Genomic DNA, 23009 nt, shown 5'->3' with positions numbered 1-23009 from the left:
CAGCCTGGAGGTGGAGACCGGACGGCACAGGCAGACCTGGACCCCCAGAGACACACGCCTGTGCAGACAGTGTGGGTCTGGGGAGGTAGAGACAGAGGCGCACTTCGCCCTGACCTGCTCCAGATACACACAGGTCAGAGACGCCTTCTTCCCCAGATTCACAGCAGAGTCCCCGACTTCCCCCAGCTCAGCACAGAGGCGTGGCTCAGAGTGGTACTGGGGGCACAGAGACTGCGCTGAGATCACGGCAGAGTACATCACAGCCTGCCACACAGCCAGAGAACCACAACCATGTCTCCAAACCAACAACACAGCACACTAACCATGTAAAATACACTCACCTAAAGGATTATTAGGAACACCATACTAATACTGTGTTTGACCCCCTTTCGCCTTCAGAACTGCCTTAATTCTACGTGGCATTGATTCAACAAGGTGCTGAAAGCATTCTTTAGAAATGTTGGCCCATATTGATAGGATAGCATCTTGCAGTTGATGGAGATTTGTGGGATGCACATCCAGGGCACGAAGCTCCCGTTCCACCACATCCCAAAGATGAGATCTCGTGACTGTGGTGGCCCAATTGGCACTAAGGGGCCTAAAGTGTGCCAAGAAAACATCCCCCACACCATTACACCACCACCACCAGCCTGCACAGTGGTAACAAGGCATGATGGATCCATGTTCTCATTCTGTTTACGCCAAATTCTGACTCTACCATCTGAATGTCTCAACAGAAATCGAGACTCATCAGGCCAGGCAACATTTTTCCAGTCTTCAACTGTCCAATTTTGGTGAGCTTGTGCAAATTGTAGCCTCTTTTTCCTATTTGTAGTGGAGATGAGTGGTACCCGGTGGGGTCTTCTGCTGTTGTAGCCCATCCGCCTCAAGGTTGTACGTGTTGTGGCTTCACAAATGCTTTGCTGCATACCTCGGTTGTAACGAGTGCTTATTTCAGTCAAAGTTGCTCTTCTATCAGCTTGAATCAGTCGGCCCATTCTCCTCTGACCTCTAGCATCAACAAGGCATTTTCGCCCACAGGACTGCCGCATACTGGATGTTTTTCCCTTTTCACACCATTCTTTGTAAACCCTAGAAATGGTTGTGCGTGAAAATCCCAGTAACTGAGCAGATTGTGAAATACTCAGACCGGCCCGTCTGGCACCAACAACCATGCCACGCTCAAAATTGCTTAAATCACCTTTCTTTCCCATTCAGACATTCAGTTTGGAGTTCAGGAGATTGTCTTGACCAGGACCACACCCCTAAATGCATTGAAGCAACTGCCATGTGATTGGTTGATTAGATAATTGCATTAATGAGAAATTGAACAGGTGTTCCTAATAATCCTTTAGGTGAGTGTACATGTAAATAACAATATATTTTATTTTATATTTGTAAAGTTCTTAATGTTATTGTATTTAATTTCAATGCACCCAATTGCTTTGGCAATACTTGTGTGAAAACATATCATGCCAATAAAGCTTGTTTTGAATTTGAGAGAGAGAGAGAGAGAGAGAGAGAGAGAGAGAGGGGGGGAGAGAGAGAGAGGGGGAGAGAGAGAGCTGCACAGAAACGAAAGTAAAACAGAGAGAGGGAGGGAGAGAGAGAGCTGCACAGAAACGAAAGTAAAACAGAGAGAGAGAGAGAGAGAGAGGGAGAGAGGGAGCTGCACAGAAACAAAAGTAAAACAGAGAGAGAGAGAGAGCTGCACAGAAACGAAAGTAAGAGAGAGAGAGAGAGAGAGAGAGAGAGAGAGAGAGAGAGAGAGAGAGAGAGAGAGAGCTGCACAGAAACGAAAGTAAAACAGAGAGAGAGAGAGAGGGAGAGAGGGAGCTGCACAGAAACAAAAGTAAAACAGAGAGAGAGAGAGCTGCACAGAAACGAAAGTAAAACAGAGAGAGAGAGAGGGAGGGAGAGAGGGAGCTGCACTCTTGCCCTTCTTTCCCCGCTGTTGTGAGGGAGAGAGGGAGGGAGACGGAGTTGTCTCTGCTTTGTGGATCCACTGGCTCTAAACACACAGTAAGTACCAATACTGTCCAAACGCGAGGATTCACAGGATTCACTGCTCGCACTTCCAGGCCCTCTGAAGACACACAACACAACACAGATAGCGCTGACTTCACTCTCTCACACAGACACAGTGTGAAGCGCAGCCACTGTTTCACTGGGACCTGTGCGTCTCGCATCACTTCACTTCAAACCGGCGCTGCAGAAAGTCAGTGACATTTTCAAATATATCGGGTTTTTGTTTGATTGTTTTGTTTTTTTACATTTCATACAAATATGCACAGACCAAATCAAGTGACTTTTACAATGAATAAACCCCCGCCACGAAATAAAGAAAACCAACACCCCGAGTCAATAAATGCACTTTTAATGTTGCATTAAGACAACCGCATGACAGTGGCTCTGAATCAAATGCACAATCACATGTACAGCAGCTGCTCTCGGTCACTGCGCGTCAGTCTCTCGTCTGTGCAGTACGAGGCTGTGCGGGGCCGGGGGGCCGGGGGGCCGGGGGGCTACCCCATATAATTTGAATTACTGGAGACCTGGCATGCGCGATTCTGTCATTCCGAAGTCGAATAGCTTCGCTCAACATCTCCATGAAATCCATGAAATCAGCCCAGCTGAAGGCAAACCCCCCCATGAACAAGCAGGAACTAAAGACAGCGGCAGGTCAGGCCTGGCAGAGCATCAGCAGGGAAGAAACCCAGCATCTGTGATGTCTATGGGCTCCAGACTTCAGCCAGTCATTGACTGCAAAGGATTTGCAACCAAGTATTGAAACTCACAATTTCATTCATGATTATGTTAGTTTGTCCAATTACTTTTGAGCCCCTAAAATTATTGGGATCACATATAAATATGGATGTAATTCCTACACTGTTCACCCAATTTGGATGTAACTACCAAATTAACATCACATTAAAGATTAAAGTCTGCACTTAAAGCACATCTTGGTCGTTTCCTTTCAAATCCATTGTGGTGGCGTACTGAGCCAACATGATGACAATTGTGTCACTGTCCAAATATTTATGGACCTAACTGTATCTTTGCATCACAACCACACATCACTATGGGACACATCCAGTTAAAACCTGCACATAAACCGACATTATGAAGAAAACTAGACATGTTTCTGGTGCTTGTCACGCAAAGATATGTATTTCGATGGAGGTCTGTAATTGAAGCAGGTGAGGATGCTCAACTGTGTGCCTGCTAGAAATGCGTGTCTTAATTTATAAATCAACTGATTGAGTAGTTGTAGCACTGAATGATCACTCCCTGTTGCTGTCATAACTGGTATGATATATGAACATATTACAAACTAATAACTATCAGAAAAAAAAAATGTATTAGGAAACACAATTACCATTTCAATGGCTAATATTTGAGATGCATTTTACAGCCATCCTATTGATCTTTTTAGATTAGGCTACTCCAAAAACTTACTTGTGCTCTGGTGTCTTGCTTACAAAATTTCTCATAAGGGTTACAACATCCAGACTGTTCAATGTCACGATGGACGTGCATAAGAGCAAGGTGTGCGAGTCTTGTTTGACTTACTGAGCTGCATAGACAATTTGTTATGGCATCTCTGAGTTGCACAGTAATGCATGGTTTGACACCACCACTATTATTTTAACACATTGTTTATTTTATTTTGATAACTCTTCCACTACTTTTAAGTTTTATTTGACACTTGCAGACAATTAGAACACAAGCTGTACTGATTGTTCTAATCAACCATTTAAAACATTGACCAAAACCACATTCACAATGTAGCTATCAGCAATGGCTTTAATAAGGGCGTCAGCTAAATACATTAATAATAATAATAATAATAATAATAATAATAATAATAATAATAATATTATAATAATAATAATAATAATAATAATAATAATAATAATAATAATAATGTATTGTAAAAAGTAATTCACGGCAAGTTATAATTTTGGTTTATTGACATATTGATAGTTTAACAGTTCATCCTTTATTAAATGTGTTTCTGTAAATTAGCTACAGTAATGCCATCCAACAATATTCATTTTTCAAAACTTGAACAAGTGCTCACTTGCAGTAAGTGCAAATAGTCATTAATAAATATATATAAAATATAATATGTTGGGGCAGAACCTGTGTGGGTGGGTGAACCTACAGCAGCCCCACTTCCCGTGCCTGCTTCAGGAAGTCTTTTAAACTACAACACAGCATGACATCCTTTGCGCTAGAACTACAGCTACGGAAACCCACATAGTACAGAAATACTGAGTCCCAATGTATAATGTTTCTATTACATGAAATGTAAGACTCAACACTAAAGAGAGTGTGTGTGTATGTTTACGGGTGGGAGAAAGAAATATACCAAAGGCCACTGTCAGAAAATAAAATGTATAGTAATCAAAAGACAATGAACAGATGAGTAACAATATACTATTTATTTATTTATTTATTTATTTCTTGGCAGACACCCTTATCCAGGGCGACTTACAACATGAGTGCAAAACAAAGTGCAAAAATACAGTTAAGTAAAGGCATCAATCATTACAAATTCAATTTACATAAAACATAGCAATTCAAAATATAATACATTTTACAACTTCCAATTTACACAGGCAAGTACAGTAAGTAAGGTCATACATCCTGGATGGTAAAAGCTAAGTGCTGTCAAGATGTAGAGTCACAGTCAAGGGCTACGGGAAAGGGAGCAAGGAGGAAACAATCAAATACGCAAGAAGCATAATAAAGCTCTGTGAAGTGCTATCTAGCAGGGATAGAGGACTAATATTACAAGTACTGTCTGAAATGATGTGTCTTCATTAAGTGCCAGAAGGAGGTCAAGGACTCTGCTGTTTTGACTTCGGTGGGCAGGTCGTTCCACCATTTAGGGGCCAGGGATGAGAAGGAGCGGCTCTGGAGGAAGGAGAGTGGAGAGGAGGCAGAGTTAGTCTTCTAATGATGGGAATACATGCACGTCCAATGAAAATTTGAATACAATGCTTTATGTCTTCCATTCTCTCCACCTTCTTATTCACCCTTTCTAGATGAGTCAGCGTTGGCATCACAGAGCGCGCACATGCTCTGTGCCTCCCTCTCTCTCACCTGGTTGGCTGGCTACCAATGACCTCACAATATCCAGTACTGATGTATATACACTGTGTTTGTGTCTGCTAATCTCCTCTGATCATCTCTCTCGTCGCTCCTCTGTCCTCAGGAATGGCTTCCCCCAGCAGTCTCCTGTGTGAGGAGCAGTTCCAGTGCTCTATATGTCTGGATATATTCACCAGCCCAGTCTCCACTCCCTGTGGGCACAACTACTGCATGGCGTGTATTGGAGGGTACTGGGACAGCAGTGCTGTGTGCCAGTGCCCAATGTGTAAGAAGACTTTCCCTGTCAGACCTGATCTCAGTGTCAACACCTTCATTGCTGGGATGGCTGAGCAGCTGAAGAAGGTGAGGCTCAGCCCTCCTGAGGAGCACTCTGCTCAGCCTGGAGATGTGCCCTGTGATATCTGCACTGGGAGGAAGCTCAGGGCTGTGAAATCCTGCCTGGTGTGTCTGGCCTCTTACTTCCAGACTCACCTGGAGCCCCATCAGAGAGTGGGAACACTGAAGACACACAAACTGATTGAGCCTGTGAGCGGTCTTGAAGACAGGCTGTGCAAGAAGCACCAGAGAGTCCTGGAGCTGTTCTGTAGAGAAGACCAGACTTGTGTTTGTGTGCCGTGCAGTGAGACTGACCACAAGACTCACAACACCGTCCCTGCAGAGACAGCATGGGCAGAGAAGAAGGTGAGTTTTCTGTAAAGTATCTGAACGTCAGTCTGAAGTTTTAAACCAGTAAATCTCCAGACTCCAGCAGCTCCTGCCCCTGTCCTCCCCGAGACAACTGTCTTAGGACATTGTTAAAGCTTGATGTATGGTACCTGGTTTATTATTATTATAATTATTATTACTCAATTTCTTAGCAGACACCCTTATCCAGGGTTTTTACTCTTATCCATTTTTACAAGATATCATATTATGTTTTTTTTACATTTACCCATTTATACAGCTGGGCATTTACTGGAGCAATCTAGGCACCTTGCTCAAGGGTACAACAGCAGTGCCCCCACCTGGGATTGAACCCACAACCCTCCACTCTAGAGTCCTGAGCCCTAAACTCTGTGTTTCTATAGTGAGAGATAATAATAGAGATATAAATTATTATAATATTATATCTACATCATTGTGCTCATGTAACAAGCTTCCTTCTCCTTTAGTAAGAATGGGTTTTCCTCGCTGTTGATTAACTCTGCCATCAGCAGTGACTGGAGTGCCTGTGTCCCCCTGTCTGTCCACAGGCTCAGCTGGGGGAGACGGAGGCAGAAGTGCAACAGAAGATCCAGGACAGACTGAAGAAGGTGGAGGAGATCAGACAGGCGGTGGAGCTCAGCAGAGTGAGTCCTGTCAGTCTGATCAAACCCTACTGAGTGGGGCACCGCAGGGCTGCACTGCTCTCTCTCTCACAGACTGCAGGACTCAGTGCTGCACTGCTCTCTCTCACACAGACTGTTCCCACAGGAAGAGAGCTGATTGGCCACAATGTGTCTGATGCTGTCTCGGCTCCCAGTGAGGTCACAGCTAATAACTCACCCTCAGCTGATTGAATGTCTTTGTGTCTCACTGACACTGTGTCCTGCTCTTCTGTGTGTTCCTGTATCCCCTCAGCTTGGAGCCCAGAGAGAGGCTGAGGACAGTGAGCAGGTCTTCAGGGCTCTGGTGCGCTCCATTGAGAGAAGCCAGGCCGAGCTGCTGGAGCTGATTGAGGAGAAGCAGAGAGCGGTGGAGAGGCGGGCTGAAGGGCTCATTGAAGAGCTGGAGCAGGAGATCACTGAGCTGGAGAGGAGACACACTGAGCTGGAGCAGCTCTCACACACTGAGGACCACATCCACTTCATACAGGTCAGCACGGTGTCATCACTTTATTCACAGTGACCTTTATTGACCCCTCCATGATGATGAGTGTCTCCTCTCTCCTGCTGTAGAGTCTCCCAGCCCTGCGCCCCCCTCCACAAACCAAGGACTGGTCTGACATCACTGTGACCTCTGACCTCTGTCTGGAGGCTGTCAGGAGAGCAGTGTCTCAGCTGGAGGAGAGACTCAGGGAGGAACTGGAGGACCTCTATGGAATTGGTTTGTTTTGTAACTTACTTTTAACTTCATAGTAAAGTTACCTACTAGTGTGTTTTACATACTAGGTATGACAAAATGTATGCGGTCGGCGGCCACTCTTCTCTGCTTTTGTTTGTTTTTTTTGTCATAGTTTGCGCTTCTTTTTAAAACAACGGTCCGTTTCTACCTTTCTCTGTCACTAATTGACATTTTGGAGACTTAAAAAGGTAAATAGAGATATATATATATATATATACACTCACCTAAAGGATTATTAGGAACACCTGTTCAATTTCTCATGAATGCAATTATCTAACCAACCAATCACATGGCAGTTGCTTCAATGCATTTAGGGGTGTGGTCCTGGTCAAGACAATCTCCTGAACTCCAAACTGAATGTCTGAATGGGAAAGAAAGGTGATTTAAGCAATTTTGAGCGTGGCATGGTTGTTGGTGCCAGACGGGCCGGTCTGAGTATTTCACAATCTGCTCAGTTACTGGGATTTTCACGCACAACCATTTCTAGGGTTTACAAAGAATGGTGTGAAAAGGGAAAAACATCCAGTATGCGGCAGTCCTGTGGGCGAAAATGCCTTGTTGATGCTAGAGGTCAGAGGAGAATGGGCCGACTGATTCAAGCTGATAGAAGAGCAACTTTGACTGAAATAACCACTCGTTACAACCGAGGTATGCAGCAAAGCATTTGTGAAGCCACAACACGTACAACCTTGAGGCGGATGGGCTACAACAGCAGAAGACCCCACCGGGTACCACTCATCTCCACTACAAATAGGAAAAAGAGGCTACAATTTGCACAAGCTCACCAAAATTGGACAGTTGAAGACTTGAAAAATGTTGCCTGGTCTGATGAGTCTCGATTTCTGTTGAGACATTCAGATGGTAGAGTCAGAATTTGGCATAAACAGAATGAGAACATGGATCCATCATGCCTTGTTACCACTGTGCAGGCTGGTGGTGGTGGTGTAATGGTGTGGGGGATGTTTTCTTGGCACACTTTAGGCCCCTTAGTGCCAATTGGGCATCGTTTAAATGCCACGGCCTACCTGAGCATTGTTTCTGACCATGTCCATCCCTTTATGACCACCATGTACCCATCCTCTGATGGCTACTTCCAGCAGGATAATGCACCATGTCACAAAGGTCGAATCATTTCAAATTGGTTTCTTGAACATGACAATGAGTTCACTGTACTAAACTGGCCCCCACAGTCACCAGATCTCAACCCAATAGAGCATCTTTGGGATGTGGTGGAACGGGAGCTTCGTGCCCTGGATGTGCATCCCACAAATCTCCATCAACTGCAAGATGCTATCCTATCAATATGGGCCAACATTTCTAAAGAATGCTTTCAGCACCTTGTTGAATCAATGCCACGTAGAATTAAGGCAGTTCTGAAGGCGAAAGGGGGTCAAACACAGTATTAGTATGGTGTTCCTAATAATCCTTTAGGTGAGTGTATATATATATATATATATATATTTTTTTTTTTTTGTTTGACCTAAATACTAAGATTTGTGATTATTTAAAGATTCAAAAGTAGTTATTTAACTCCCGGAAACTCCCATGGTCAAACCAGGGATCCGAAAAATCTGAAAATGGCCATTAATTCTGTCCGGGTTAAACTATCCTCTGACTGCACAAATGTCAGGGGTAATTGGTGACATTTAAAAATGGTCACATACCTATACCTATAGTAAGGGAGGATGGAGATCTCTTTTAGGAAGTTTCCTTTATGGATTTATCCATTATAACATTTCATCACATTTTCATAATTAAGTGCAGTGTTTAATGTAGTTCAACACAACGTGTCTTATCAATGGTTGCTTGACCAGAGTGTTTTTCTTCCAGAGCTGAAGAGGATCCAGCAGTGTGCAGGTGGGTGATTTCTGTTGTTCTTCTCCTGCTCTTACTCATAGAGAGGGAGAGCCCCAGTGCCAGGCAGTGTTGATGGTATAAACTCCTCCCTCAGTGGGACCAGTAATATTCACTGACAGGGACTGACTGAGCTCCACAAACACAGTCTCTCAGTGTGAGCTGGATTGGGAACTAGAGCTCCAGTATTCCTGAATGAAGCCCTAACAGCTCTTCTTCAAGCTGCTTTCCATGGGGGTCAGTGGCTCTGAGGAATCCCAGCTGACCTGAGCCCAGTCCACAGCAGCACCATCAGCAATATTCACTCAGTCCAGCAGCACAGCTTCCTGTGAGCCCAGTGTCCCCACCTGGAGAGGAGCTCATACAACACAGACTGGGGCTCTTCTGTTAGGGCAGCACTGTGATCTTCTAATGTAGCGCCATCTCAACTGGAAACACAACCGAGAACGGGTACAGATATATTTTACTGAGCCCTAAGATGAGAGTCCCACGATCCTGCTTGACATGGAAAACAAAATCAGAAATAAGAAATATTACTTTGTGGCATTTTATTGATCATTGATTTTATTGAGTATAGTGACCTTTGCAGGGTTGTCACAGCGCAAATAGACAAAATTAACAAACCAAATATATACTTATGACAGCAGTGTGATATTCTAATATAACTCGTTTTCTCGTATCTCTCTCAAAGGATTTGAAAATAAAATGAAAAATAAGAAACCATGTGATTTGTTCATTGTTCTCTCCTCTTTTCTTCACAATTGCTGTGTCTGTTTTCTTCATGTTTCTCTCCTCTCTGCTCCACAGTGGATGTGACTCTGGACCCCAATACAGCTTCTCCCTGGCTCATCCTGTCTGAGGATGGGAAACAAGTGAGAGATGGAGACAAACGACAGGCTCTCCCTGCCAATCCAGAGAGATTTGATCATGTTGTCAGTGTCCTGGGAAAGGAGGGTTTCAGTTCAGGGAGACTATACTGGGAGGTGGAGGTGGGGGAGAAGACTGAATGGGATTTAGGAGTCGCCAGAGAGTCCATCAACAGGAAGGGGGATATAACATATATTCCTGAGGATGGGTACTGGATTGTGTGGCTGAGGAATGGGAATATGAGGGAGTATGAGGCTCTTGATGACCCCCCTGTCTGCCTCCCCCTGAGCCTGAAGCCCTGGACGGTGGGGGTGTTTGTGGATTATGAGGGGGGGCAGGTCTCCTTTTACAATGTGGAGGCCAGGTCTCATATCTACACTTTCACTGACACCTTCACTGAGAAACTCTATCCATACTTCAGCCCCTGTTTCAATGATGGAGGTGAAAACGCAGCCCCACTGATCATCTCTCCTGTCCGTCTCACAGACTGAAGGAGGCAGATCCTCTGTGGGGGGGCAGCAGGAGCAGTAGCCAGTGAGAGTAATAACAGTGAGAGTCAGATCAGTCTCTCCAGCCCCAGAGGGAGTCATTCAGATTTCATCACTTTTCTGGAGATTGATCAAAATTTAACATGTCGAGCGTATTCACAGCCTCCGTTTGTAACGGTGTAATTCAGCGACTCACTGCGTGTGACCAGTGCTGCTCATGAGACTCTACTGGTTTATTAGTGACGTCTTCTCACAGTAAGATGAGCACTGACTGAAGTCGCTGACTGCAGTGACTGAACTGAGGCAGGACTTGGGCTGTTTGAACATTTCACTGCCATCCATTCATTTGATGGAGCTGCAGATCATCACTGAGTTTTTCAAAAATATTTTTTTTCATTGAGTAAATGAACCACAGAATAACAATGTGCTGTGAGTGGAGATCTGTCAGGTAATTCAGTCAGTAAGAGTTTGTTTTCAGTGTTTTATCCTGTAATTAAACCTTTAAGTGCCTCAGGACTGATGAGTGACATTATTTACTCTTTGTAATATATGCCCCATTTCCACTGACATCCAGATTTTGTGTCCGGTTAACTGTGTCTGCTGCCAGATGTGGCTGTAAGCGTCCGTCACACCCACTAAGGGAATAGTTCTCTTTCAGCAGCGGAGGTGTGTGCTGGACTTGCAGACAGACAGATACATGATGTCGGAAGATATAATCTCAAGATAAAGGAATGAATTGTGGAGTCCAGTGCTCCAGTCACTGACATAGTTCATTAATCTGATTATTCATTCAATGGGATTTATTATGTGTTTTTTTTTTTTTTTTTTTTGGTGCTACAATCCCGACTAGTCGAACAGTTCAACTACTTTACACTCAGCTATTCAACTCCAGGTCATTGTACCCCTAGTTCACCTCCCGCTGCCCCCTGTGTCCTTCTCCCCTGCAGGTGAGCCAGACAGCTGGGAGAGCAGTGACTCACAGCAGCGACTAGGAGCAGCTCTCCACACACTGAGCGGTTTGTGTGTCTGACTGGTACGGGCCCAGGAGGGAGTATTGTGTTGCAATAGAAACACACGGCTGCAATGGGTCGTATTGCCTGAAGGAGTGCAGCGAGAGTCTGACTGTCATCCGGCCGGCCTGGCTAAAGAGGATCTTTCTCCTCTTCCCTTTCTCTGCTGTTGGCTTCGAGAGAGAGACCTGCAGTCTTGACGTCAGAGACTGGGTTTCATTCATTGCTGCAGCTCTTGTGTCTGATTAGCAGATGGGCCTTTTACCTCCAGCCCCTGCAGGAGCACAGAGAGCAGTGTCAGTGCGTGTGTGTTGTGACAGTGTGAGCTCAGCGCAGCACTTACCTGCAGACCCGGGTGGCATCTCCAGCTCTGGCAGTGGAGGTCTTGGGCTCCTGCTGCTGTTCCAACCAACATATGCATAGTTAGCTTCACTGTAGCAAAGGTGTGGGGTTTAAAGAGGTTTAATACTACCTACTGAAGGCACCACTTTCAGATTAGGTTCCTTATTTGGCCCTGGGATAGTAGGCAAGAGCGGAATAGCTGCATAAGTATATAAGAACATAAGAAAGTTTACAAACGAGAGGAGGCCATTGCCAATAGGATCGTTGGGCATCCATCATGCTCGTTTGGTGTCCATTAATAACTAAGTGACCCAAGGATCCTATTGCTATGTTCCACCTATTTTAGTATCATCTTCAAATTTGACAAGTTTGCTAACTATCCCAGAGTCCAGATCATTAATATAGATTAGAAAAAGCAAAGGCCCTAGTACTGATACCTGTGGAACTCCACTAACAACCTCACTCCAGTTAGAAGCAACTCCTCTAATCGACACCCTCTGTTTCCTAGACATCAACCAGTTCATAATCCATCTACTTACATTACCCTGAATGCCTACAGCTTCCAATTTGAACATCAGTCTTTGGTGTGGAACCTTATCAAAAGCTTTTTGACAATCTAAGTATATCATATCATATGCTTTCACATGATCTATGTATGACATGATCTGCCTCTTCTAAACCCAAGTTGACTATCTCCAAGGATATGTTTCTTATTAAGATTTCTCTTGATTTTCTGTCTAATATTTTTTCCCAAAATGTTACAGGTGATGCAGGTGAGACTGATTTGCAGTTTTCCAGTCAGTTGGCACATCCCCTGTTCTAAGTGTGAATTGGAATATTTTATTTAGTGGCCTATAAATAATTGACCTATTTTATTTTAAGTACTGTTGGAAATATACCATCTTGTCCAAGTGATTTGTTCGTTTTTAATTCTGATAATGCCTTTAGTACCTCCTCCTCATTTATCCTGATCTCTCTTAGGGTTTGACTGGACTGATTGTTAACCTGTGGCATGTTATCTGTTTTTTCTTTTGTAAAAACTTCTGTGAAATACTCATTTATAACATTTGCCACATCTTGTTAGTTTTCTAAGATACTTCCATTTTTGCCCTTTATCTGTTTCACTTTCTCCTTTATTGACCTCTTGCTGTTATAATATTGAAAAAAGGTCTTTGCATTAGTTTTAGCTCCAAGAGCTCTGTATCTTTCTATTTCCCTCATTGCTTTTCCCTCTTTGCTTTCCTGAACATCAATCTTTGTTTATTTGAAATTCAGGGGAATACAAGTGAACAATGGAAGTAAAATTGATATAAATATAAAATAAAAAACAGAGGGAGTATGTCTTATAGTCCTAGAGGCCCTGAAGCACCTGTAATAGGGCTAGCAACTGTTAAAGTTGCCCAATCCTGCTTAACCTTGTTTTACAGCTGCCTCAGTTACACTATGCTTTTAACCTATATTTTTACTAAATGTATTACAAATTCTGAGTACAGTCGGTACTAGGCATGGATGCTAGAGAGCACTAGAATTAGTCAACACTATGGTCCTCCAGATAAAAACTAAATGCGTAATACAAAGGCTAAAATACAAGGTGCAGTAGTTAACAAATAACTATCGAACAAAAGGTTAGCATAAATAAAAGGCTGCTATCGCTACTTTTTGTGTTCCAGTCTATCCATTGTCCTGAGGGAGATCAGTTTAATCACTTTTCCACTAGCTGTGTCACTTGTCTTGAGTCATAGCGAGCTCAGCAAGACCCAGTAAACCTGTGGAGACACAGTAAAGGGACACATTCAGCCCCTTAAAACAGAGGTGTCAGACTCCAGTCCTGGGGGGGCGCAGTGTCTGCTGGTTTTTGTTTTTCAATAGGAGATTTCAGTTACTTTATTAATGTAATTATTTACTCAGGTAGTCTTATCTAACACTTTATTTTTATAGCTGATACCTGACAATTTGTTGATTTCTGAAAACACTGAACCCAGAGAACATTTCAGAATCTGGAGAGAAGTGTTAAATTCAGCCAGTTAATTGATTAATTAGGCCAATTAAGGAGCCAAGAGCTGGGCTGGGAAAAAAAAAAACAGCAGAAACCTGGCCCCCTATTACTGGAGTCCGACACCCCTGCCTTAAAACAAACAGTCCCAGACAGGCAGCTTCAAACTAAATCAGAAGCACCTGCCTTTTAAACATACTAGGTGTGTTTGGGGGAAAGGCTCAAGATATCTTTTCTACCAATCATAGAGCTCTATTAATCATTAAATTAGTCTCCATTAACACTGATTGCAACATACTCCCAAGTGCAATCAAACCAAATTCAAAAGTACAGAAAATTGAGTGAAATAATGAAGGTGTAAAAGTAAAGTGTAACAAACAATAAATCAAATACTGAATTAACACTCAAGTGACTGTGTTACATCACTGCTCATCTGCATGGCAAGAATACAGGGCCCATAATATGATTCACTTCACTTCGCAGTAAAGGATGTGATGAATGTTAGAGCTTTTCTGCTTAATGAATAAAGGAGTTAATGACGCATACTCTGAATCTTAACCATGACACCAAGCTTACAAGGACTTCCAATACAGACCACATACTCTGAAACTCAACCATCAAGCCAAGCCTTCAGTGGGATCCCATCACAAGAACTCAGACACATGCAGGTGTTGACATATACAAGACACAAGAACATCTCTTAGTTTTGCATTTCATGCCTTTTACCCACTGTGCCACTGGGGAGCTTGATATGAAGGCTTGGATTTATAATACATTTATGAAGCCATACATGTTATCCATTCATGTGAACCTGAAAAAGAGAGGGAGCTGTACTACCAACACAAATGTAACTAATAGTAATCTTTACAAATATTGAAATAGTTAATAAACAGTTTATATTGTCTATGTATTCATTGTAAGAATGAAACAAATATCTGAATAACATATCACACTCATATTATAAATGGTGACTCATATAACAAAAGATGAAATTATGATCTAAGTGCTCCATTCTCACAGGCATAGGATAGTTTTGTGACACCTTGCTGAAGTTGGATGTGGCTCAGACATTAAGGTTACTTCACTATAGCTCAGGAGACCTGGGTTTGAGTCCATGTAATGGCCACTACTGGAAAAGTACGTTAATTGCAATATATTCCTACAGGTGGGTTTGACTGCTTATATCTTTATTAGTTGCAATATTCATGTACTAACATTATCATATTGTAGCAGCTCTGAAAACATACTATGAAGCCTGGGCCATTGGGAGTTGTGGTTAGATCACCACAGTGTGGTGTATGAGACCTGGGTTCAAGTCTCATCATGTCTGAAGCCATAGAGTCTGTTAAATATGCCATATCACTGCATATCACTTAGCCCCCTACATTGCTGATTGCAGACAAATGTATTATTATTACAATTTCAATTATTCAATTGATAGTACTGGGCCGGCAGCACCACTCCCCCTTCCGGGCCGCATTTCTTCGTCCCCCCCAGACCACTTCCCCAGTTTTAGGCGTTTAACAACGTGAGCATTACAATAAATTATGCCGATCATTTTTCCATTTCAACATATGTATTGTTTTGTATTTTGGGACTAGAAAGCTTCCATATTTTGACATCTTATTTTGGACGCAGCCATAGTCTTTTGCTGAGGTAGAGGAACTAGAGTCCTCACTGATCAGCTTAATCACAAGTTGTTTTTTGTGTACAATATTATATGTACAATGGCTTGGAATCTGCATGAAATGTGTGCTTTGAGAGAGACGCACATGTGGCCTAAAACACGTTGTATGTATTGTTGTGAAGCTGCGGCTGCTCCTGCGCAGTTCCTCTCGAGAAGCTGCGCAGCGGTGCACACTGTTCGGTCTGCGGCTGCGGGACCTGCTGACGTGTTTCCGGCTCAGTATGCGTGTCGTGGACGCGGCCCCTGTCTCAACCTGTGTGTGTCCCGGGTGGAAATAACCCGCAGACAGAGAGAAAACGAGGCGCTGAGGCGGAGGCTGCAGGAGCTCATGGTGGCGGGGGAGGCGGCTGTGTGTCACTGGAGCTCCGGAGCGGACGGGCCGCCTGTGCAGAGCCGAGGAGCCGGGAGGAGAGAGTGGAGCTGCGGCCGGACGGAGGGGGAGGCCCGGGCCGCCGGCGCTGGTAAAACTTCATTCATGTATTTGTGTTTATAGGACAGACTGAGCGCTTCACAGCGTCGGGGACTGAAAACACGGAGCACCAGCTGCAAACCTGAGCTCCGCTATAAAGAGGCGCTCAAATGCAAACGCACACACTCAGGATTGAATGATCTACCAGCATATTGAACTGCACCCCAATTTTATATATAATATCTTAATTATGAAGCGGTATATATTCAAATTACAAACTACTAGGCGCCTGACAGGGAGGTGTTCCATTTGAAAGAAAACCACAGTTTTGTACGCTAACGCGTTATCCGTGTGGGCAGCGCCATTTTGGTTTCAAAACGAGGTGATGTAAACAAACTGGTCGTGCGGGTCGCGGACGCTGTGATCGCCGGGGATCGGATCGGTTTCTGTGATTCACCTGTGGACAGCAGCGGCGCTTCAGCTTGTAGGCAGCGCTCAACCATTCACTGACTCCAGCTGAGTTATGAAGCTGAAGGCCGTGTGGGCCATGTTGGTTCCAAATTCCCGCTTGCTAGGTGCATAAGAGAGAACTGTGTATGAGCCAAAATGGCGTCAGTTACCTCATCCAGACGGAGTCCTGCGCTCGCACAGGAATTCAGAGACGTGCGTTCTTGGAATGTTTCTGCGTGACGTCACTGAGCCCCACTCCAGTCAGCGTGGGGTTGCCAGTGTGGTAATATCTAAGGTGGAGAAGTGGCCAGTCTCTGGATTTGCCAGCAGTTTCTTACAACGGGATTGCTGAACCATTTGGTCTTTGTTTTGAATCTGTTGTATTGATAGTGGATGAGTGTCTTGTCAGTCAGAGATCTACAGTAGCGAGATGCTCCACCCTGCCTCAGCTCTCATCGCTCTGTGCGCAGTGGATCCAGCTGTTATGACCAATCTGGCTTCCCCTAGCAATCACCTTGATTTCGCACTTGCATATTACAGCAGGTATACTGAAGTATTTGGCACCCATGTCGTCTTAGCAGGCGGATGCCAAATATGTCTATACCTGCTGTAATATTTGGCATCCCCTGCAGCATATGCACCAAATCAACCTAGAGATATGTGTGGTTGTCAACGCGCTTTTATTGTGGATCAAAGCTGGTAGGTTACATTTCTAAGGCAAACATGGGGTCAAATGCTAAACTGACATCAAAATTCATATTAATCGCAACCAACTCCCAATCACGTTTAATCTCACTATCAAGTAATACAACGTGTACTGTATGTTTATCAGTCTAAAGCAGCAGTATTGCCATTTCTACACTTTTGTATTAGTTACTGTTCTGAACACGTTACTGTATTGTAGCCTATACAGCACTGGAATCTATATTTTATACTTAAATTTAATTCACTCTCCGCATTCTCAGTTTTTTATTATTGTGTCGAGTGTTAGTTATCTCTCTAGACAAACTTTTTTTTAATGTTACAATTTTATTTAAGTTATATAGGCCTAGAGTTCACCACTATTTGTATCAATCTGATCAAAAGGTTAAAAAAAAATTTGATCAGATTGATACACCCCTTCAAACTGTCGTATCTAATATCTATAATAATCCTTGTCTGTGTGGTTCACTGCCTTCGCTTGAGCGGATGCTGACATATGCTTTGATGTGCTGACAGCTAGGATGTAAATAATATTGCCAGGCAGTAGTGTGGAGTAGTGGGTACACTGCTGCTGTACCTTTGAGAAAGGTACTATGATTGCTCTAGTAAAAACCCTGTACAGCTTTATAAATGGGAAATTGTATGTAATAATAATGTGATGTATTTTAACAATTGTTTAACAAAAGTTTGTACCAAAACTTAGCAAATTGAGGACCAAAAAACATTGTCCAAAATGGTTTAATGGTTTAAGTATGCAAAAAAAATATCAAGAGAAAGAAGAAAAAGTTGTATAGCACATACAAAAGGGATGGAGACGATACAAAATACAAAGAATATGTTGAGCTGCAAAGAGATCAGGAAAGCAAAGAGGGAAATAGCAACATAGCTCTTGGAGCTAAAACTAATGCAAAAAGCTTTTTTCAATATCACAACAGCAAGAGTGAAAGGGCACAAATGGAAGTATCTTGGAAAATGAACAAGATGTGGCAAATGTTCTGAATGAGTATTTCACAGAGGTTTTTACAAAAGAAAAAACAGATGACATGCCACAGGTTAACAATCAGTCCAGTCAAACCCTAAGAGAGATCAGGATAAATGAGAAGGAGGTACTAAAGGGACTAACAGAATTAAAAACAAACAAATCACCTGGGCCAGATGGGATATTTCCAACAGTACTTACAGAAATGAGGGAAATTATTTATAGGCCGCTAACTCAAATATTCCAAATGACTCTTAGAAACAGTCAACTGACAGGAAGACAGCAAATGTCAGACCAATCCACAAGAAAGGGGACAAAACTGAGCCAGGAAATTATAGACCAATCAGTCTCACCTGCATCACCTGTAAAATGTTGGAAAAAATGATTAGACAGAAAATAGAGGAGCATCTTAATGAAAACCATATTCTTGGAGATAGTCATCATGGATTTAGACGAGGCAGATCGTGTCTTACTAATCTATTAGAATTTTTTGAACATGCAACAGCAGCTGTAGATCATGTGAAAGCATATGATATGATATACTTAGATTTCCAAAAAGCTTTTGATAAGGTTCCACACCAAAGACTGATCCTCAAATTGGAAGCTGTAGGCATTCAGGGTAATGTAAGTAGATGGATTATGAACTGGTTGATGTATAGGAAACAGAGGGTGTCGATTAGAGGAGTCGCTTCTAACTGGAGTGAGGTTGTTAGTGGAGTTCCACAGGGATCAGTACTAGGGCCTTTGCTTTTTCTAATCTATATTAATGATCTGGACTCTGGGATAGACAGCAAACTTGTCAAATTTGCAGATGATACTAAAATAGGTGTCTCAGCAGATACAATCTCGGCAGCACAGGCTATTCAAAGGGACTTGGATAATATTCAGTTGTGGGCCGAAACCTGGCAGAAAACAAGTGCAAGGTAATACATGCAGGTAACAAAAATGTCCACTATAATTACACTATGGGAGGAATAGAACTAGATGAAGTAACGCATGAGAAAGACCTAGGAGTCTATGTGGACTCCTCACTTTCTCCATCCAAACAACGTGGGGAAGCAATAAAAAAGGCAAACACAATGTTAGGGTATATTGTCAAAAGTGTAGAATTGAGAACAAGGACAGTGATGTTCAGACTGCACAATGCACTAGTTAGAGCTCATCTGGATACTGTGGACAGTTCTGGGCTCCACACTATCAAGAAAGATATATAATCAGAGAGAAATCATATTTACTGAAATGTTTCTAGATAGGTTTGACATAAAAAATTATGAACAATGAAAATGATTGGGGGGGGGGCACATGCCCACCCCCTATGATGCCACTGCTTGAAATCCCTTTGACTTTCCATACGAGCAGCCAGACTGGGCTCTGACTGTCTTGAGTTCATACATGCTCCCAGTTTATTTGCTGACTGGACACTTTGCTAGGACTTTTGAATACTGTTCTGATCTAATTTCTCCTGTATTTTAATTAATTGCATTAACTGTGTGAGGTTTCAGAGCTGCTGTTCTCAGTGCTGTTCTCCTGTGTCGTCTCTCTTCAGGAGCTGTAGAAGCCAACGCTCTCCCTGACGTGGGGGAAAGGGCTCCCATTGAGCAGCAGCACTGGGAGCAGGAGTGGAGCTCCAGTCTGATTCAGGACACAGAGCCCACAGCTACTGAAGACAACCAGGGCCTGACTGAGCAGCACAGGAGCAGATAGAGTGAGGAGGAGCTCAGGGGACTGGAGTCTGGACACATGGCAGAGCCACAGACTGAGGGGTCAACACAGGGACTCGGGGCACTGGGGTCTGATACAGCAGAGTCCAAGTTAATAAAGACTGACCCTGACCTGGACTCACCCCACACTGCAAATCTCTCCAGGATCCAGCCTCTGGGGTCTGAGTGTGGACCCAGTGCAGCTGGTTCTGAGCCTGGCTCTACCAGAACACAGTGTGGACCCAGTGTGGTGTCTGATCAAATTAAAACAGAGGACGATACACTGGAGTCTGTTTACACAGTGGAGGCGAAAACACAGACTCTTACAAGAGAGAGACCGTGCTGCACCCTGTGTGGGAAGAGCTACTCTCGTAAAGCTGATCTCAACAAGCACCAGCGCGTTCACACAGGAGAGAGAGCGCACTGCTGCACCCAGTGTGGGAAGAGCTTCGCTCTGGCATGTTCCTTAAGTAGACACCAACGCATTCACACAGGAGAGAAACCGCACAGCTGTGCCCAATGTGGGAGGAGTTTCTCTCAGGTGGGACAGCTGAGCAGACACCAGCGCACTCACACGGGAGAGAAACGGCACAGCTGTGCCCAGTGTGGGAAGAACTACTCTCAGGTACAATCCCTCAATGTACATCAACGCATACACACAGGAGAGGGATTGCTGTGCTGTTCTCAGTGTGAGAAGATTTTTTCTAATGTATCAGACTTCAAGAGACACCAGACCACTCACACAGGAGTGAAACTGCACTGCTGTGGCTATTGTGGGAAGTGCTTCTCTCAGGTATCGCAGCTGAACACACACCAGCGCACTCACACAGGAGAGAAACCGCATTGCTGCGCTGAGTGTGGGAGGTGCTTCTCTCTGGTACAACACCTCAACGAACACCAGCGCATTCACACAGGAGAGAAACCTCACTGCTGCGCCCAGTGTGGGAAGTGCTTCACTCATGCGTCTAGCCTCTACAAACACCAGCGCATTCATACAGGAGAAAGACTGTAACAGTGTGCTCAGTGTAGGAAGAGCTTCACTGAAACAAATAAGTCTGGCAGTTGTTGGTGGATATTATTGTTGTTGTTGTTAAAGATCGTTGTGGCTTAATGGAGTTAAAGAGGCTTAAGTCCACATCTACCACTGAAATAACCTTTATTATTATTTATTATGCAAAACGGATGGTATCATTGCCTTATGGGATGGTCAATATTTCTATAATAATCTTTGTTATATATGTGAGTTGAATTCTATGCAAGAAGCACAATGTCCTTTGGTTCAATGTTTTGCAAGATATTTTAGTTGCCTGGTTGAACTGAACTCTCAATTCAGTGCTAACAAGATGTAAGAGATTGTAGTTCTCTACCAGAGTTCTCTAGTAATAGTAAATTAACTAAAAAGATAATCTAACAAATGTACTTATTGTGGCAGGTGTTGATTAGTAAAGCTGATATTCCATTTTAAATCCGCTAGAGGGAGCACACACTTGTGTAACAATGAATATTGTTATTGTTGTTAACAAAAGCTTTTGCACACACAACATTGGCAAAAGCTTCTGCCATTTCACTTTTGTAAATGATCTTTCTGCTCTTGGGGATATGCTTTATATTAAAAAGAGCACGGGGTGGCAAAGATGCAGTATTATGTGGGATTATTTCAACTACAAAATGGTTTTAAATAAAAGTACATGATTAGCTCAAATAACAGATTTTGCAGCAATGGAAAGCGATGCCAATACTGATGGAGATAAAGACTCTGATCAAGAAATTGATAAGGCAAACATGAGAATAGAACGATGCAACAAAGAGCTTAAAGGCAAAAATCCTACAAAAAACCATCTAAAGAAATTTCACCCAGGTGATTATAGGAAAGTACAAATAGAGCTGACGATGCAAAACACACGAGTTCTGTCCCTGGTGTGTGTCAGGGAGTGGGGTACGTCTGGAAACGGGTACTTGCAGTATGTGTCCAAGAGTTGAAAATACATCTGCCATCAGGAGCAGCAGGGAATATAGTGTAATAGGAGTGCATTGGAGCAAGAGTGCTGAGCAGCCCAGGAGATGAAGCTGCTGTATTACAGGTACAGTCTGAACACATGTGTCTTGAGTCATCGCCAGAAGATGTTCAGGGACGGTGCAGTCCTGACCTCGGTGGGAAGTAGCCTGTGTGAATCGAGGCAGAGAGACATCAGACGAGTAGGTGAGTCCTGGATGAGCTGGAGTGGGTCAGGGACTTGCTGCATAACTTATCTGACAATGAGTTTAGAGAAGAGACCCTTCAGTGAATCCCACTCTGCAGAAGAGCCTCCCAGCCCTCCAGCTGGGCCTATACTCACACATTTCTGTACATCTCTCTGTGTCTGCCCATATGTCCACCCACATACCTATACATATATAGTATAAAGTATATATATATAGTATATAGTATAGTATAGTATAAATATTGACCAGTATCATGTAAAGTCAAAATTGTTAAAGTTAAGCTGGACAAGACCATCCCAGAAATATCTTGGGTTAAATATCGGGGTTAATCCAGTGACGTCTTATAACATGCTCTATTGGTTTGATATCTGTTTGGATGGCTGGGCTTTTTTAACATTGCATGTATTTGAGCGATAGCTGTTTACCAAAAACAACATCAAAATAATACAATTATATTACATTTTTAATTGTATTAATATGCTCATGTAAAAAGTGTCTGGTGGTCAGCAAGGCTCTGAAGAACCAGTACAGCAGGTATATTATACAGTCACCCCACCAAGATGGTGCTTCTCTTAACGTGTTTCAATGACGACACTTTGTAGAAATTCCTCAACCTTTGTGTGGAGCCGTGTCCAGTGCCTAAACCTATTTTCAATGGAATATCATTTTCTTTACAGAGTGCAGTTATTATATGCTTACTGTGGGGTTGTAGGGCAAGCCAAATTATCATTTAGAGATCTTTAATTTAAACATATCTTCAAATATTTAGAGAGGTCTGTAAATCATTTTGATATATGTAATGTAAAAGTACATTTAGATCCATCCACCCATCTTCAAAATCACTTATCCTGGTGAGGGTCGCGGGGAAGCCGGAGCCGATCCTGGCAGGCATAGGGCACAAGGCAGAAATGCACCCAGGACGGGATGCCAGGCCATTTTTTGACACACACACACACACACACACACAAATCAATTCATAACTTTTTTGAAATGCGTTTTTCTGGATTTTTTTGTTGTTATTCTGTCTCTCACTGTTAAAATACACCTACCATTAAAATTATAGACTGATCATTTCTTTGTCAGTGGGCAAACGTACAAAATCAGCAGGGGATCAAATACTTTT

At 43.2% G+C, this 23009-nt stretch overlaps 2 protein-coding genes and 1 long non-coding RNA gene across 3 annotated transcripts; 2 read left to right on the top strand and 1 right to left on the bottom strand.

Moving 5' to 3' along the window:
- Positions 1-1653: 1653 nt before the first annotated feature.
- LOC136767787 (E3 ubiquitin-protein ligase TRIM39) lies at positions 1654-10922 on the top strand. Its single transcript, XM_066721789.1, has 7 exons — positions 1654-2022; positions 5225-5802; positions 6354-6449; positions 6721-6954; positions 7038-7185; positions 9034-9060; positions 9865-10922. Exons 2-7 carry the CDS (start codon positions 5227-5229, stop codon positions 10413-10415), a joined length of 1632 nt encoding a protein of 543 aa, XP_066577886.1. The 5' UTR covers positions 1654-2022; positions 5225-5226; the 3' UTR covers positions 10416-10922.
- On the bottom strand, positions 9358-16435 carry LOC136767975 (uncharacterized). Its single transcript, XR_010821923.1, has 3 exons — positions 16311-16435; positions 11766-11821; positions 9358-9912 (listed from the first exon to the last, which is right to left on the bottom strand). It is a non-coding gene; the product is annotated as an uncharacterized LOC136767975 (long non-coding RNA).
- LOC136767902 (zinc finger protein 135) lies at positions 15643-21319 on the top strand. The gene is made up of 2 exons (XM_066721972.1): positions 15643-15905; positions 19531-21319. Exon 2 carries the CDS (start codon positions 19725-19727, stop codon positions 20694-20696), a length of 972 nt encoding a protein of 323 aa, XP_066578069.1. The 5' UTR covers positions 15643-15905; positions 19531-19724; the 3' UTR covers positions 20697-21319.
- The last annotated feature ends 1690 nt before the right edge of the window (positions 21320-23009 follow it).

The sequence above is a fragment of the Amia ocellicauda genome, chromosome 14 (assembly GCF_036373705.1).
Source record: "Amia ocellicauda isolate fAmiCal2 chromosome 14, fAmiCal2.hap1, whole genome shotgun sequence".
Classification (NCBI taxonomy): Eukaryota; Metazoa; Chordata; class Actinopteri; order Amiiformes; family Amiidae; genus Amia; species Amia ocellicauda.
Note: the sequence above shows the minus strand (reverse complement) of the source record. Positions and strands in the feature narration are given on the sequence as shown.

What these genes read in the sequence shown, in the direction of transcription:
- LOC136767787 (XM_066721789.1), top strand. Translation starts at nt 5,227, where the DNA reads ATGGCTTCCCCCAGCAGTCTCCTGTGTGAGGAGCAGTTCCAGTGCTCT. An exon ending in CAGCATGGGCAGAGAAGAAG is followed by an intron (nt 5,803 to 6,353) that starts GTGAGTTTTCTG and finishes GTCTGTCCACAG; the next exon opens with GCTCAGCTGGGGGAGACGGA. An exon ending in AGGCGGTGGAGCTCAGCAGA is followed by an intron (nt 6,450 to 6,720) that starts GTGAGTCCTGTC and finishes GTATCCCCTCAG; the next exon opens with CTTGGAGCCCAGAGAGAGGC.
- LOC136767902 (XM_066721972.1), top strand. Translation starts at nt 19,725, where the DNA reads ATGGCAGAGCCACAGACTGAGGGGTCAACACAGGGACTCGGGGCACTG.